Genomic DNA, 13,643 nt, shown 5'->3' on the forward strand with positions numbered 1-13,643 from the left:
GAATAGTCCTAGGAGACTTACCTGGAGCTCTCCTAAGGGAGATTAACCAGTTTAAACGGCATCCTCTTTGCATCTCAGAAATCTTTATTAATGGAAGTTGCCTTCTTTAAAGGGATGAACCAAGTCGTTTTCTCTTTTGAACGCTCATTTCCTAAATTATGTTCTCTTTCAGATTCACTGTGAGACCATGTCATTTAGATTTGGTCAGCATCTCATCAAGCCCTCTGTGGTTTTTCTCAAAACTGAACTGTCCTTCGCCTTGGTAAATAGGAAGCCCGTTGTACCTGGCCGTATCCTTTTCTTGTTAAGAACTATGTGAACCCAACCAACCAAATTCATATAGAATCAGCCTTTAGCATCTGTCTACGAAAGGTAAGCAAGGAATCGCCCTCCCTCCCCATTTGGAGTAACCAGGTAAGATGTTATTCATATTTATTTTGAATCCAGTTGGTGGCACCCGTAATATGCTTGAGCAATGTTGCAGAACTTCTGAAGGAGGGTTGCTTAGCAACTGTAGCTTTGGAGGGGAATTTTTGGTTGACCTTTTCACTACTATAGCTGTGTAAATAAATAGGTGTTTCTAAAATTGGTTCAATGAATATCATGGGCACTTTGAATTTCTTTTATTCGTTGTGAATTTTGATGGAGGGTTAGAAACAGGATGGTGATTCTGTACGGTGGGATTAAGGGATTACAGGAGAATTAAAGATTCTTTGCTTAATGGAGATTGTTTAATTTATTCACTTATTTTACTTTATTTAATTTTTGTGATTGTAACATTATTACATCATTTCCCCTTCCTTTTACTCCCTCCCTTCTCTTTCTCTGTCAAATTAATGGCCTTGTTTTTCATTAATTGTTGTTAGGTACATATTTATGTATATGTGTCTATATATATATACCTATTCTCTAGGCAAACCTGCTCAGTCTATATATTGTTTCCTGTATGTATATTTCCAGGGCTGAAGTTTTGATATTGGATAACCAATTGTTGCGTCTTCCCTAGGCAAGACTATGTCTCCCACTCTGCAGTCCTTAATTGCCTATATATCTTTGTGTAGGGCTGAGGCCTCAGGGTCTTTCCCCATCCACCTTCTTATGTCTGTTGGTGTTGTCCTTGTTCAGCTCAGGTTTGGATACTGGTGAAACTTTAGGGTGTAGCTTCCGACTTTACCAGGAGACACAATCTTAACATGTTATGAATGTTGTGATCTCTGCTGGAATGAAAATGCCATATTGTCTTGGGAAAAACATTGGTTTCCAGACCATTCTCCGTTGTGAGTACTGGTTGAACTGCTTTATTTTGTTGGAAGAATGTTCCCACCACTGAATTCTGCAGCGGCAATTAGAACGGGTGGGACGCGCAGAGGAGGTGATTTATTTTGTGTTGAACATATCCCTCCTGGAGTTTCCACAATGCTCTTCTCTCCCTCCTTAATTTTATTATGCAATGGGTAACAAGGAGGAGGCTTCCTATTTTAAGATAGTAGGTCTTTTCCACACTGAACCATGATTTGCTTTGAAATTAATTTCGTAGGATAGTCCTCAATGTAAAAATGTTTCAAGATATTTGTGGAGTAAATTTTTCAGTGAAAGTGTTTGAAGTTCTTAAGAGCTTCATGAATAACTTGCTCCCTTAGTCATGTAAACTCTTCTTGGTTGAAAGGAAAATGGAAAATCAACCCACAGAATAAAATTGTGATTCTCTACTAAGCTCTCAGTCCTAAGCCCGAATTTTACCTCATTAAATTTTGCAAAATTATAAAAAAAAAAACCCCAATGAACAGGTAATCAATGTATAAATAAGGCTGGATAAAAATTATTCTTTCTAACATTTAACTATTTTTGTAAAAGTTTAAAGGTAAAGCTGAACTTAAATGCTCAGTGTTGAGAAACCAGCTTTCCCTGCTTCTGAAATGGGGAGAGCCCAAGGCGGAATGACTTCAGGAGACTGTGAAACAGACAGCTTATAAACTGTGGATTAAATTTGTGTTGCGTTATTCAAATGGAGCCTGAACTTCACAGGATAAAAGCATCTTTGTTTCTTCCTTTGATTTTACTGTAAATTTATGGTGGTCATTTTTTTCTTGGGGAGTTTTTACACAAAAATATAGATGTCAAAAGAATAAAGGTAAAATTACATTATTTTCTACGTGCTAGCTTTAATTGACTTTTAACAAGGGTAAGAGAACCAAGGATGAAAATGAGAATTTAGGTGAATGAGTCTTCATACTCTGATGTCCTGCAGGCCTGCTTGATGACATGCAGACCTACTGTGTGTTAAACGGTTAATAACGGAGTCGATTCTGCTTCATGAATTTTCATTTGTAACTTGATAGGACTTGATTCTTCAGCCGTGCTCTATTGATTCACTCTTGAAAGTGTGATGCTGAAACTGGAAAATACCTGACAAGAACCTGGAAGTTTCTCCTTTGAAGGAGATGACCGCAGTGAATCATGGGCAACAATGAGATTTGTGCCCTGGACCCACCATTTTGAAAGTGAAACCCCAACAGTTGCCATATCTGTGAGACAATGCCAAGAACATTCTAACCAGTGAGCATGGAACACCTTGACTTTGGGGAGGAACCTGCTTCTGTCTGAGTGTGTGAGAGCCAGGATGTTTTGGGAACGGGCACGTGTGGGAAGCCACCTCCTACCTCAGCTTTTGGGAACCGCTTGGCGCTTTAGATGATGAATTCAGACAATGCTGTCCTGTATTTCACGTTCCCTTTGCAGACTAGTATGTGTAGATGTGGGGGTGGGAGTGGTTCCCAGAATTGGGAAGCATCTTAGTTAGCAGTTGCTTACTTGCAGAAAGCCACAGTCTTTTGTCCCGAGATTGGGGTAGTACACGAGGCTAGCTCTGCAGAAAGCCTCGGTCTTCTGAGATTGGGGTTGCCCCTATGACTAGCTCTGTCTGCTCACATTCCATAAAACCACCAGGGAGGGGCTTCTACCCTTGGTGGCTTTCTGTCCTGCCTGTCCTAGCATAACCATGTTACATGGCTCCCCTAGCTTCTGCCACCTCTGCCTCTGGGCTTCTCCACCCCGGTAACTTCTGACCACATCATTTTTCACTTCCCTTGTAGAAAAAGTCCAAACTCCATGGCAGGTTTTTTATTTATTTATTTATTTATCTATCTATCTATCTATCTATCTATCTATCTATCTATCTATCTATTTATTTATTTTTCAAGACAGGATTTCTCTGTGGCTTTTTGGTTCCTGTCCTGGAACTAGCCTCGAACTCACAGAGATCCGCCTGCCTCTGCCTCCCGAGTGCTGGGATTAAAGGCATGCGCCACCACTGCCCGGCTCCATGGCAGGTTTTAAAGATCTTTAGTAACTTCTAAGTGTCTATCTTTCCAGTCACCTGCTATGTGTTCGTTCCCTTAAACACTTCCTCTGCCCCCTCTACTCTGAGTCTTTCCCCAGCCTTTTCATTTCAGCTATGGCACTAGGATAACTACTCTTCCCTCTGAGTAAAGATATCTTCGTTGGTTTTTGTGACTTTCCATTCCTTCTGCATGCATCGACTCCTTCAACCTTCGCTTACCAAGCCCGTACTCTACTCCTGGCACCATGCCGCATATCCCAAGCTGCCTCAGAATGGAGCGCTGTGCATCCTTGGTTGTCTCTGCATAGGCCTTCCCTTCTGCAGAGAGGACTTGTTCTTAACCCATTTTTCAAGCATTCTGAGTCCTGTAGTAACTGAAATTAAAGCGGAAACTGCAAACACCGAGAGCAAATACTGCCGTGTAATGAATGCACCGAGGGAATAAGGGCCTGCTGTCTTCTGTCTTTACGGCCACACCCAGGGCCAAATCACACCACCACGCTGTTCCAGAGTTTCTAGTATTGTGTTCAGGCTGGCTGCCCTGATTTTCCTCATCCTGTTTTCCGTGGTGTATTGTTTGTCTCGGGGGTTAGGAGGGCACTAAATAGAGTAAATGAGTCCATAGACGCCCTCAGTTGACAGTACTGTATTTTCAGGATGGTTTTATAGCAACTTCAGGTAAAATGGAATTTTTTTACTTTGAATACTTGTTTTACCATTTTTGTAATGACATCTAAGCACCCTGTGGGGAGTGTGCCATTGATGAGTGACTTGTAAGCACTTTTATTTTAAATTCATGGCCCCACTGATACTTGGTTTTCCTGACCAGCCCCTTTTCCCTTAGGATTTTGCTTCTTGACTTCAAAAAGAAAATGCCTGCATGTCTGTGTGGGCACACATGTGGAGGTTAGAAAGAACTCGGGTGCCCGTGCTCAGCTTTCACCCTGTGTAAGCCTGGCACTCTTACAGTTTGTTACTGGGTGCATAGACTAGCATCTTTGGAGTCTCCTGTCTGTGCCTACCATCTGACCGTGGGAGTTCTGGAATTGAATTACATGCATGTGCTACCATGTCAGGATTTTGCATGGGTCATGGGCACAGACTTGTGGCCTCAGGCTTGGCTGACAAGTCCTTCACCCACTGAGTCATTTCCCTATTTCCCTGGCACTGAAGTTTTGTCGCTTTTGTAGTAGAGAAGGAACTGTCCGATCAGGGGCCAAAGGTGTGCTTTTGAAGCAAGACGGTGCTTCATTCACAAAAGCTCCACTCCGACTCCTTCTCTCACACATAAAGCACACACTCCCATTCCTTGCCAAGTCCTCAGAGCTAACTGAATAGTCTCTGGCCTCTGCGGTGCAACACTCTAAAAAAGAATGTCAGAGTGTCTTTAATCCATTAATTTCTGGGTACAGGAAAGTACTTTCCAAGCCTGCTCGGTGAGAGGACAGACTTGTTTGTGAAGAACTGCATCTTCAGGATTTTGTTGAACGTTTTATTCATATGTTTCAATGCAGCTCGGCTCTGGTTTATGGCTTAAATAAATTGGCACGCTACAGTCAGTGCTTCTCCTTGCCCCTCCCCTTGGGTTCTGCTTTGTCCACCTCTCCTCTTGAGTTGAGCATGAAAAATGAATTTGAACATGAGCGGAATCCATTTGGTGACTCGGGCTTTTATTGTAAATAAAATCACTCATTTGTTATGTCCCGTTGTTTCCAGCAGACAGGGTATTGATCCGTGGATTGCTATACAGAATGGTGCAAGGCGCCCTCGCGGAAGAGGGACAGAGCAGTGTTTGTGGAGGCTTTGGCTGTGGCGCGTGATGGAGACAAACCTTGCTCACTGGTCATACTGCATTATACAAATCATTTGTCAACCGTTTATTGAATCAGCTATTACAAGGAACCGATTCTCCGGGCCAGGCGCGTCGCACACAGAATGCTCTCAGGACCAAACAATATTAGGATGATGCATGGCGGACGGCCTTCCAAAGTGTATTTGTGAAGAATTAGAGGAGGTAACGTAAAGGACATTTCTGCTGACACATTACCAACAAAAAGTTTGCTGCGGCGGGAACTGTGCCGTAAGAGGCAGCCCCAGCAGCCAGGAGAGAAAACCCTGACAAACACTTTTCATTCCAAACTTTTACCGTTTCCGGTGAGGAATGCTCCCTTCTCTGACTTCAGACCATTACCACAGTTGCTCCCGAAATAAATGAAAAAAATAATAATAAAAATAACTTCTTTTCTTAAATGTGCTTCTTACAGAATAGATACTATAGATTAAAAAAAAATGCCCTTTTAGTCCTTCCGTACAGATCAGAAATATTTGTCACTTCCTGAGTGGGATTTAATCTTGCGAATTCCTTTAATTGTTCAGGAAAGCACAGTTATTAGTGATCTGCTGATCTTTCATTTCTCAGCACTGTTTCTTTTTAAACCTTCCTGTACAAATAAGACAGCATAAGCACTATTTTAATAGCCTTATTGCTAAAGATAGAATTTTGATCTTTAAAGTGCCACGAGCACATGTCTCCACACGGCTCTGTGTATCAGCGGGCTTAAATATTCCTACAGAGATCTTTAGAAGTGTTCTTCTGCTTCCTTGCCCCTAGCTGTGGTGGGACATTTGGTTTACTTGTGGTCGTATTTTCAAGTTGGCAGATTACGGCATTCAAAGGTGTGCACATGGTGGCAATTAATCAACCGGGAGAGAGAATTCTACACGAATCTGCCCCTCTTCTTGGGCTGTTAGGAGTTTATCTACCTGCTAATAGCATCTACCATGGCACTGCTGTGGGAACATGGCACCATCTTGGATGCTTTCCCCCCCCCGCCCCCCCTTCATTAGCGCCGTTTGCCATCTAGAATGCGCCACAGGGGATCCAGTCCATTTCTTTTAGAGGACAGACCTCGTGTGACAGTCATTTTTCTTACGGGTTACCCAAGGAAATAACTGCATAGAAAACAAGTCGGCTTTATCCCAAATGTCAGCTCAGGAGATGATGGAGAGTTGATAATGTCAGGGGTGACTCTGAGGTAGCATTTAGGGTTAGCGGGCAGCATTTGTCAAGGGTGCCAGAGGCTTAAAAAAAAAAAAGGAAGCCCTTCCTGCCAGGCCCTCTTCTTCCAAGGTTCCTTTTGGTTCATAGACCTGAGACTTGTTTCTTTAAGTGTCTACCTGAAGATAGATGGGTGGGTATCTGACCCTGAAGGAATACATTAGATAGGTGTTTTGTATGTGTTTAAGGAAGGTCTGAAGTAGAATGGGGAAGTATGTGCGACTCCTCCCACAGGCCCCGTGATCTCTGGGCCCCTTAGAAGTGGCCTTTTCTCTTTGAGTATGAATTGTCACTCTCCTGTCCCTTACCACCTGCTTCACAGGGGGGTCGTATGTGCAGGTGCCATCAGTGGGTCTCCCCGCGTCCCCATTACTTGGTAATTTAGTTTTATTCTTTTTCCTTGACTGTGGCTCCTTCATGTCAGGGTTCACCTTGTAGCTTAAGCCCCACCACAAGTGAGCGTGATGATTGCCTGACCTGGTTATAGGTCGGAAGAGAAAGGCTGAACTGACTTTTCCATAACCAGGCCTTTTAGTGGCACATTTCTCAGCCCTGCACCAAGCTGGGCATTCTCTTTGTCTTTTCACAAGCAGAAAGCAAGCCCTTTGCAAAGAGTCGATCTGTGTACAATTCTGAGAGAAAAAGAGAGAAAGGGTGCATTGATAATTACATGTTCCAAAACTGCACTTTGAGTATTCTTCATGTTGACTGCTCACAGGGGTATCCTGGGATGTGAAAAGCTGATCCCGTTTCTGCTGATTTCCCTTTGTAACTGGCTCAGGTAGCTGTGGACTGTCATGGTTCACAGCCGCTGAACTCTGCTCATTATATTCTAGGCATATCTTTGACCTGCTTCCCATGCAAGTCATCAGATTATAAAGAACAGGAAAAGGCTGGTCATAGTGTTGTCAGCTCCGCGCTTGTAAAAGAGCGTAATTAGAAGTAATGAATGGAATAATACATCACTATTCATAAGAAATGTCACATAATTAACTCAAATAATGTAAAAATATATTCAAATTTTCATTTGGCGTGAAAATAGATTTACTAGAACACCAGTAGGCAGTTACTGTTTATCTTACATGTTCACACACATATCAAAACTGTTAGATTCTACTGAGTGAATATACGTGGTTTTCCTAAAACGTAGTCAGATGGCTTTCTTCTCATTGAGCCTTGGTATATTCCTTATTTGTTATTTATTATATATACATAATTTGTATATGTGTTCAACTGGTATAATTAGCATAACTAATTTATATTTATTGCAAATTAATGATCTAATTTATTTACTTAGCTTACATTTCCTTCCTCAAGCTAATTGACTGAAAAAATAACGATAAATTTGCACAAATAGCTCTTGGGTGCAAATCCTCCACCAGCCTCTGCCTAAGGACTCTGTGCAGTACTAGGTAACTGAACTAGTTTTTTAATCTAAGCCATTTTCCTGGGCATTCTGCTATAGGCTTTGAGTATATCTCTAGAGCCTTGATTTGAATCCATGACCCCCACTTTGTGTTCAGGATGCCTGTGGCCTCAGGGGAATTATCTCCGTATGTAACAAGTGTGGTGACCATGGCACTCAGCATCAACAGCTGTAGTTCCTAGAAATTCTCTGCAGCACCGGTAGCCACCTAGCTATTTCTGCAGTGCTAAGAGATCTAAAAAGTCCACAGGAGGCGGCTAGCAGCACATAGAGGCAATCTAGAAATAGTCCGCTGTTGTGGTAGGGTAAGTGGACAAGGCATGACCTTTTGTTTCAAGGGGTGTATGAGGATTGTTGGAGAAGGCTGCCAGAGAATCCCGGGGTCCAGCATGATGCCTGTTCTTCAGCATCATTGAGTGTTGCATAATTGTGGACTTACTGATGGGTGAAGACAACAGAACGTTTTCTCTATTCCTGATAGCCATCTTCCACGTGGTTCAGGGAGACCCTGGCTGTGTGCAAGAGCTTAGGGAGGCACTGTGCAGCCTTCCTTCCTTTCCTTGGATAGGCATTGGTTGTGTCTTTTAAACACAGATCATTACTATCTTAGCTGCAACAATATTGTAAGTGGATGAACCAAGATAACATTTTGTGGCCAACAGTACTTTTTGAGGTCAATGCTCTTTCTTATCCCTCATGATCAGTGAGCGGTTTAAACAGAAAAGTCAAGGCTCGGCCCTGTAGTGACTCCCATCCCATGAAATTAGGATTTAATCCAGGACTCTTTATTCTCATTCATTATATGCTCCACCCCATGCTGACCTTGGTGTCCTAAGAAGTTCAACTCCTCAGAGTCTTAAGCTTTTCCCAAGAGCTCCACTTCCTAGTGTTGTCTTTCCTTTAAAATATGTGCTCTGCCATTTCTTCTTGTCAGTCATCTTTCTGTTGATGTCTTTAATATTTTATCTCAATCGCCATGATGGTTGGTTGTGCAATATAACTAACTTGACGATGTCCAGAAAATTGTCCATTGTAAGGTGCACAGAGCCAGACACAGTTGCCTGGCTGCCACATAATTTCCCCTGAGGTGAAATAAGCCTGGGAGGGATAGGTTCATGGGGTTTTCTAATTTCTCTTTTCTTAGGAGGTTTTGAAATGGCTGGAGTTATCAAGACATCATTTCATCTTCAGGATTTATTTTCATTTCAAGAGTTTTGGGGGAACCAAGATTTATCTGTTGAGCGCTAATACTTTAAAAGTCAACCATGATATTCTCCTTTCCACCAGAGATGATTGCTTTAATAGTTGTTAAATAAGATGTGTCAGGATAAAAATAAATCAGCAGGGATTATATTAAAATCTTCACAGAGAGCTTTGCCCATACAGAATCTAGAAAACCAGTTGGTATTTTCTGTTCTAGTTGAGAGGGAGCAAACCCCTTCTCCATCTCAGAATAGTCCATTGTAGCTCCTGAAGGAAGTAGACAAATTCTGTCTTAAGATGTCTGCGTGTTGGTTCCTTTCCAGTACATGATGGAGGAAGGTCATTGGTTAATTAATAAAGAAACTGCTTGGCCTCATAGGTTAGAACATAGGTGGGTGGAGTAAACAGAACAGAAAGCTGGGAGGAAGAGGAAGTGAGGTAAGACGCCATGCTTCTGCTCTCCAGGGCAGACGCGATGAAGCAAGCCGCCAGGTCAGACATGCTGAATCTTTCCCGGTAAGACTGGTGCTACACAGTTTATTAGAGATGGGTTGATCGGGATATGAGAATTAGCCAGTAAGGGCTAGAGCAGTGTTTAAAAGAATACAGCTTGTGTGTTGTTATTTTGGGGCATAAGCTAGCCAGGCGGCCCGGAGCCGGGTGGCAGGAACACAGCCCGCAGCTCCTTCAACAAGTATATTTGGGTCAAAGTAGCATGGCTTGCTTTCTTCTCTAATTGTAATGGATATTTTTAAAGCTAGACTTCTCAGTCCAGTCTTGGGGGCCACAGGATACCAACAACCCCCTGAGAATCAGTAGTTTACTCTCCTGAGTGCTTGCCTGTATTTGCAGGGGCTCTTGAGCCAGGGAGCACTGGCTTTCTGAACAGTATCTTTCTCTTCCATTAGGTTTCATGAGAAACCACCCTCATTATTCTTTTCATCCTCTTGTTCTACACCTCAGCCTTTTGTTCCAATGGCCAGTGAGCAGTACTAATTAGCTGCGAGATGGTAAGAGAGAAGAAATGTTATTCAAATCACTGGGGTGGTGGTTTGTATGAGAACGGCCCCCAGAGGCTCATGTATTTGCTTGTGAACCTAGCCTTTCACAGCTGAGCCATCTCTCCAACCCAGTCTCACACATTTGAATGCTTGGTACCCAGCTGGTGAAATTGTTTGAAAAGGATTAGAAGACTCGGTGTTGTTGGATGAGGTATATTACTGGGTGTATCACTGGCTTTGAGGTTTCAAAAGTTTCCTGTAGTGACCAATGCTTTCTCTCTCTTTCTCCTTCTCCCTTCCTCCATTTCTTCCCCTCCCCCTTCTGTTTTGTGATTGTGGGTAAAGATGTGAGATCCTTCTCTCCACCATCATGGACTCTAAACCCCTGAAACCCTAAGATGATTAAACACTTACTTTTGTAAAATGCTTTCATCATGATGTTTTACCACAGCGATAGAAAAGTGACTGAGCACTGGGTATGTTTTTGTCCTGTGTGGTGTCTATATGTATGAGATGTGTGTGGCTGTGGGCATGCACACGTGGAGGTCATAGGGCAACTTTAGACAGTCAGTTCTTGTCTTCAACCTTTGTATTTTGGGGCAGAGTCTCTTGTTGCTCAGCTGTATGCATCAGAATAACTGGCCCATGAGCTTGAATTTTTCTCCTTTTCCACCATCATTGGGGTCTAGGGAACCAAACTTGGGTTATCAGGCTAGAATGCTAAGTGCTTTTATGCCCACCAAGCTATCTACCTGACTCTACCTGACATTCTTAATCTAATCTAGTAACTAAATAATGAATCACTTAATTAAATAAATGTTTCATTTAAATTGTGTCTTTATAAAAGCAATCTAATTTATTTAAGATGTATCACGTTTTTAGAGTTGCGTCTTTTCTAATTATAAAACTACCTACTCATCACACAACATAAAAAATTATAATATCATTAAGTGGAAATAACCTCGGATGAAATTTCATTCTTTTTTTTTCTTTTTTGCAGTTTTATCTTTTTAAATGTCTCTCAGAAAAAGCTACATAAGCTTATTTTAACTCACCTCATTGTTAATGTATTCTACTGGCTAATTAATTAATTAATATCCTGCATCTGGATGTTGTGCCTGTGTGTATGCCTGTGGATCTCTTCTGTGCCTGGAGCTGTGCAGCCCAGAAGCAGTTCTCGGATCCCCTGGAAATGGACTGATCAACCATTGTAAGTCACCCTGTGGGTGCGGAGAATTGAACCTAAATTCTCTGGAAGAACAGTCAGTGATCTTAAGTCGTGAGCCATCCTTCCATCCCCACGATGCTGTTTCAATATGGACTTAAGGAGATCTTTAAAGGCACTGTAACACTGTACCTGATAGAGCTGTCACAGTTTTTTACTTTGAACTTTTTCAAGAGACACAGAATGAATGTTTTGCTATTGTTGCATTTCTGATAAGCTTTAAAGTAGGAATCAATTGCTTGCTCAAATGATACGAGTTGTTTACAGTGGCAAGTGTGTATATAACTTTACCCTGGCAATGCATGATGGTCTGTATCTTACCATGCCCTCAAACACTTAAGGATTCATTTCTTAGCCAGGTGGTAGTGGCGCACGCCTTTAATCCCAGCATTAGGAGGCGGAGGCAGGTGGGTCTTTGTGAGTTCCAGACCAGTCCAGTCTATAAGAGCTAGTTCCAGGACAGGCTCCAAAGATACAGAGAAACCCTGTCTCGAAAAACAAAACAAAACAAAACGAAGGAAGGAAAGAAGGAAGGAAGGAAGGAAGGAAGGAAGGAAGGAAGGAAGGAAGGAAGGAAGAAAAGAACTCATTTCTTGGTTTTGTCTTGGCCAAGATGTTACATATCTCATTATTTTCATATGCATTATCTTATTGTTAGTGGGAGGGACTTATGGACATCTTTATGAGTTAATTTTGATGTATTCCCTTTTAAGGTCATTGGCTACTTTTTATGTCTTTTTTGTTGATGTTGTTTTTAGAAGACAAACCTCTACATACCGTAATATTTGTTGCGAGGACTGTCCTTTTGTGTTCTCGGCTTCCTCTGTTTGCTCATGCCATCATGGAGAGACAGGCATTTTATAATAAGCTCAGCCACCTCCTCCTATCTGAGTTTTCCAGTTCCTTTGAGCTTACAAAGTTTTTCTATCCTGAGATCAGTGAAACAGTGAAATATTTATGTATATTTTCTTGTGGTTTTTTAATGATAGTTCTTTTTTCTTTACTTTTAACCAGCCTATGATCACCAACAGGTTCATAGTACTTCGTAGGCATGTTTTAAAAATTCACTTTCTCATCTCAGCAGCCCTTTGAAGGCAGGAGAGAATACTGTTTTCCAGGTTACAAATGAAGAGACCATGGTGCAACAAAAAGACAGACAGAAGGGTTTGAGAAGTGTGGTCATATTTTTGCAATCTGAAAATAATAATACTCTTTACTAAACATCCAAGTTGTACTTTATAGTTATGACTTTGCAGTTACACATATTCTTTGTATAAAAACGATACTGAAATATATAGAAGGAATGAAGTGACCAGAGGTGTTCCAGACAGTATAGTGCTATGCCACTATATTAAATGTCTGATATCTAGTAATTACCTCAAAATGCAGTTTTCAGTGCTGTAATTCCTTGGGAAAGATAAGCTCTACAGTGTAGTTCCTAAGTAGCCAGACCTTCCTTAGAGGCTAAAGACTGTTCTTTGGCCCTGATGAAGAGTTCAGAAAACACGGGTATATCAGTAAATCATTTTTCTGTGGCCCCAGGGAGGAAGAGGTAGAGTAACTCAGAACCAGTCCATTTGCTGTGGTTCTGGTGCTACTGGAAGACAGGGCACGTGCACGCTTTATGGGGCTGAATAAAAGCCCGAGACCACGTGAAAGGAAGAGCAGGATTCAAGGGGAGAGGAACTCTCAGTCATGGCTGTGGTGCTATCGCATGTGGGTGGACGAAGGCCGGTTTCCCAACCTAGGTTCTCTGTTGGATTTGTCACAGTACCAACTGGAATGACCTTTTTCAGGTTTTAGGAATGAAATCAATAAAAATAACTGCCCAAATAACACTGTATTTCACCTAACCTTCAGGTGGCATTTACTCTTAATTCTTAACCGTTTACTCATTTTTTTATTATTAAAAAACTTTTTTTTTTAGTTGCTCAGATTGACGACATCCTGAAATGTTCTTTTAGCCAAACTCAATGAAAATTGCATGGCATTAAAGACTTTCCTGTCTGACGTGACTTTGAACATGAAGGGGTTTTGAAAGTGAGATCTGCTACTCATCCCCTGTAGGGTAGAGATGCTGGTGATTTCCCCTCTTTTTAAGTGAGCTTCAGTTGAAGCATGCAGGCTCAGTCCACTGTGACCACCCTTACAGTGTGCATGCGGTGCCCCAATGCTACCCCGCCAATCCTTAGTGTTGTCTCAGCTGTGAGGATCTATAACTCGGCATGAAGAACTTCTCCTGCGAGACTCAGTTTTTGCATCGTTGACTTCTTTAAAATGCTCACATTGCATGCCTTGAAATACTGTCTTAGTACTTGGCAAATGTTATTTGGCTTTCTTTCTTGATGGCAGGTGTCAAAGTTTGAACCTGAGAGCCCTATGCAAGCTTG

The 13,643-nt window shown here is 41.9% G+C and overlaps 1 protein-coding gene across 1 annotated transcript in view; it reads left to right on the forward strand.

Annotated features, from left to right (window-relative positions):
• Positions 1–13,643, forward strand: part of Fhit (fragile histidine triad diadenosine triphosphatase) — a 1,428,341-nt gene that overhangs the window by 678,025 nt on the left and 736,673 nt on the right. Inside the window, exon 4 of the mRNA XM_057769802.1 lies at positions 173–290. Coding sequence (XP_057625785.1) covers positions 188–290 — 103 coding nt within the window. The 5' untranslated portion in view covers positions 173–187. The remainder of the gene's footprint in view (positions 1–172; positions 291–13,643) is intronic.

Source organism: Chionomys nivalis, chromosome 5 (genome assembly GCF_950005125.1).
Source record: "Chionomys nivalis chromosome 5, mChiNiv1.1, whole genome shotgun sequence".
Taxonomy (NCBI): domain Eukaryota; kingdom Metazoa; phylum Chordata; class Mammalia; order Rodentia; family Cricetidae; genus Chionomys; species Chionomys nivalis.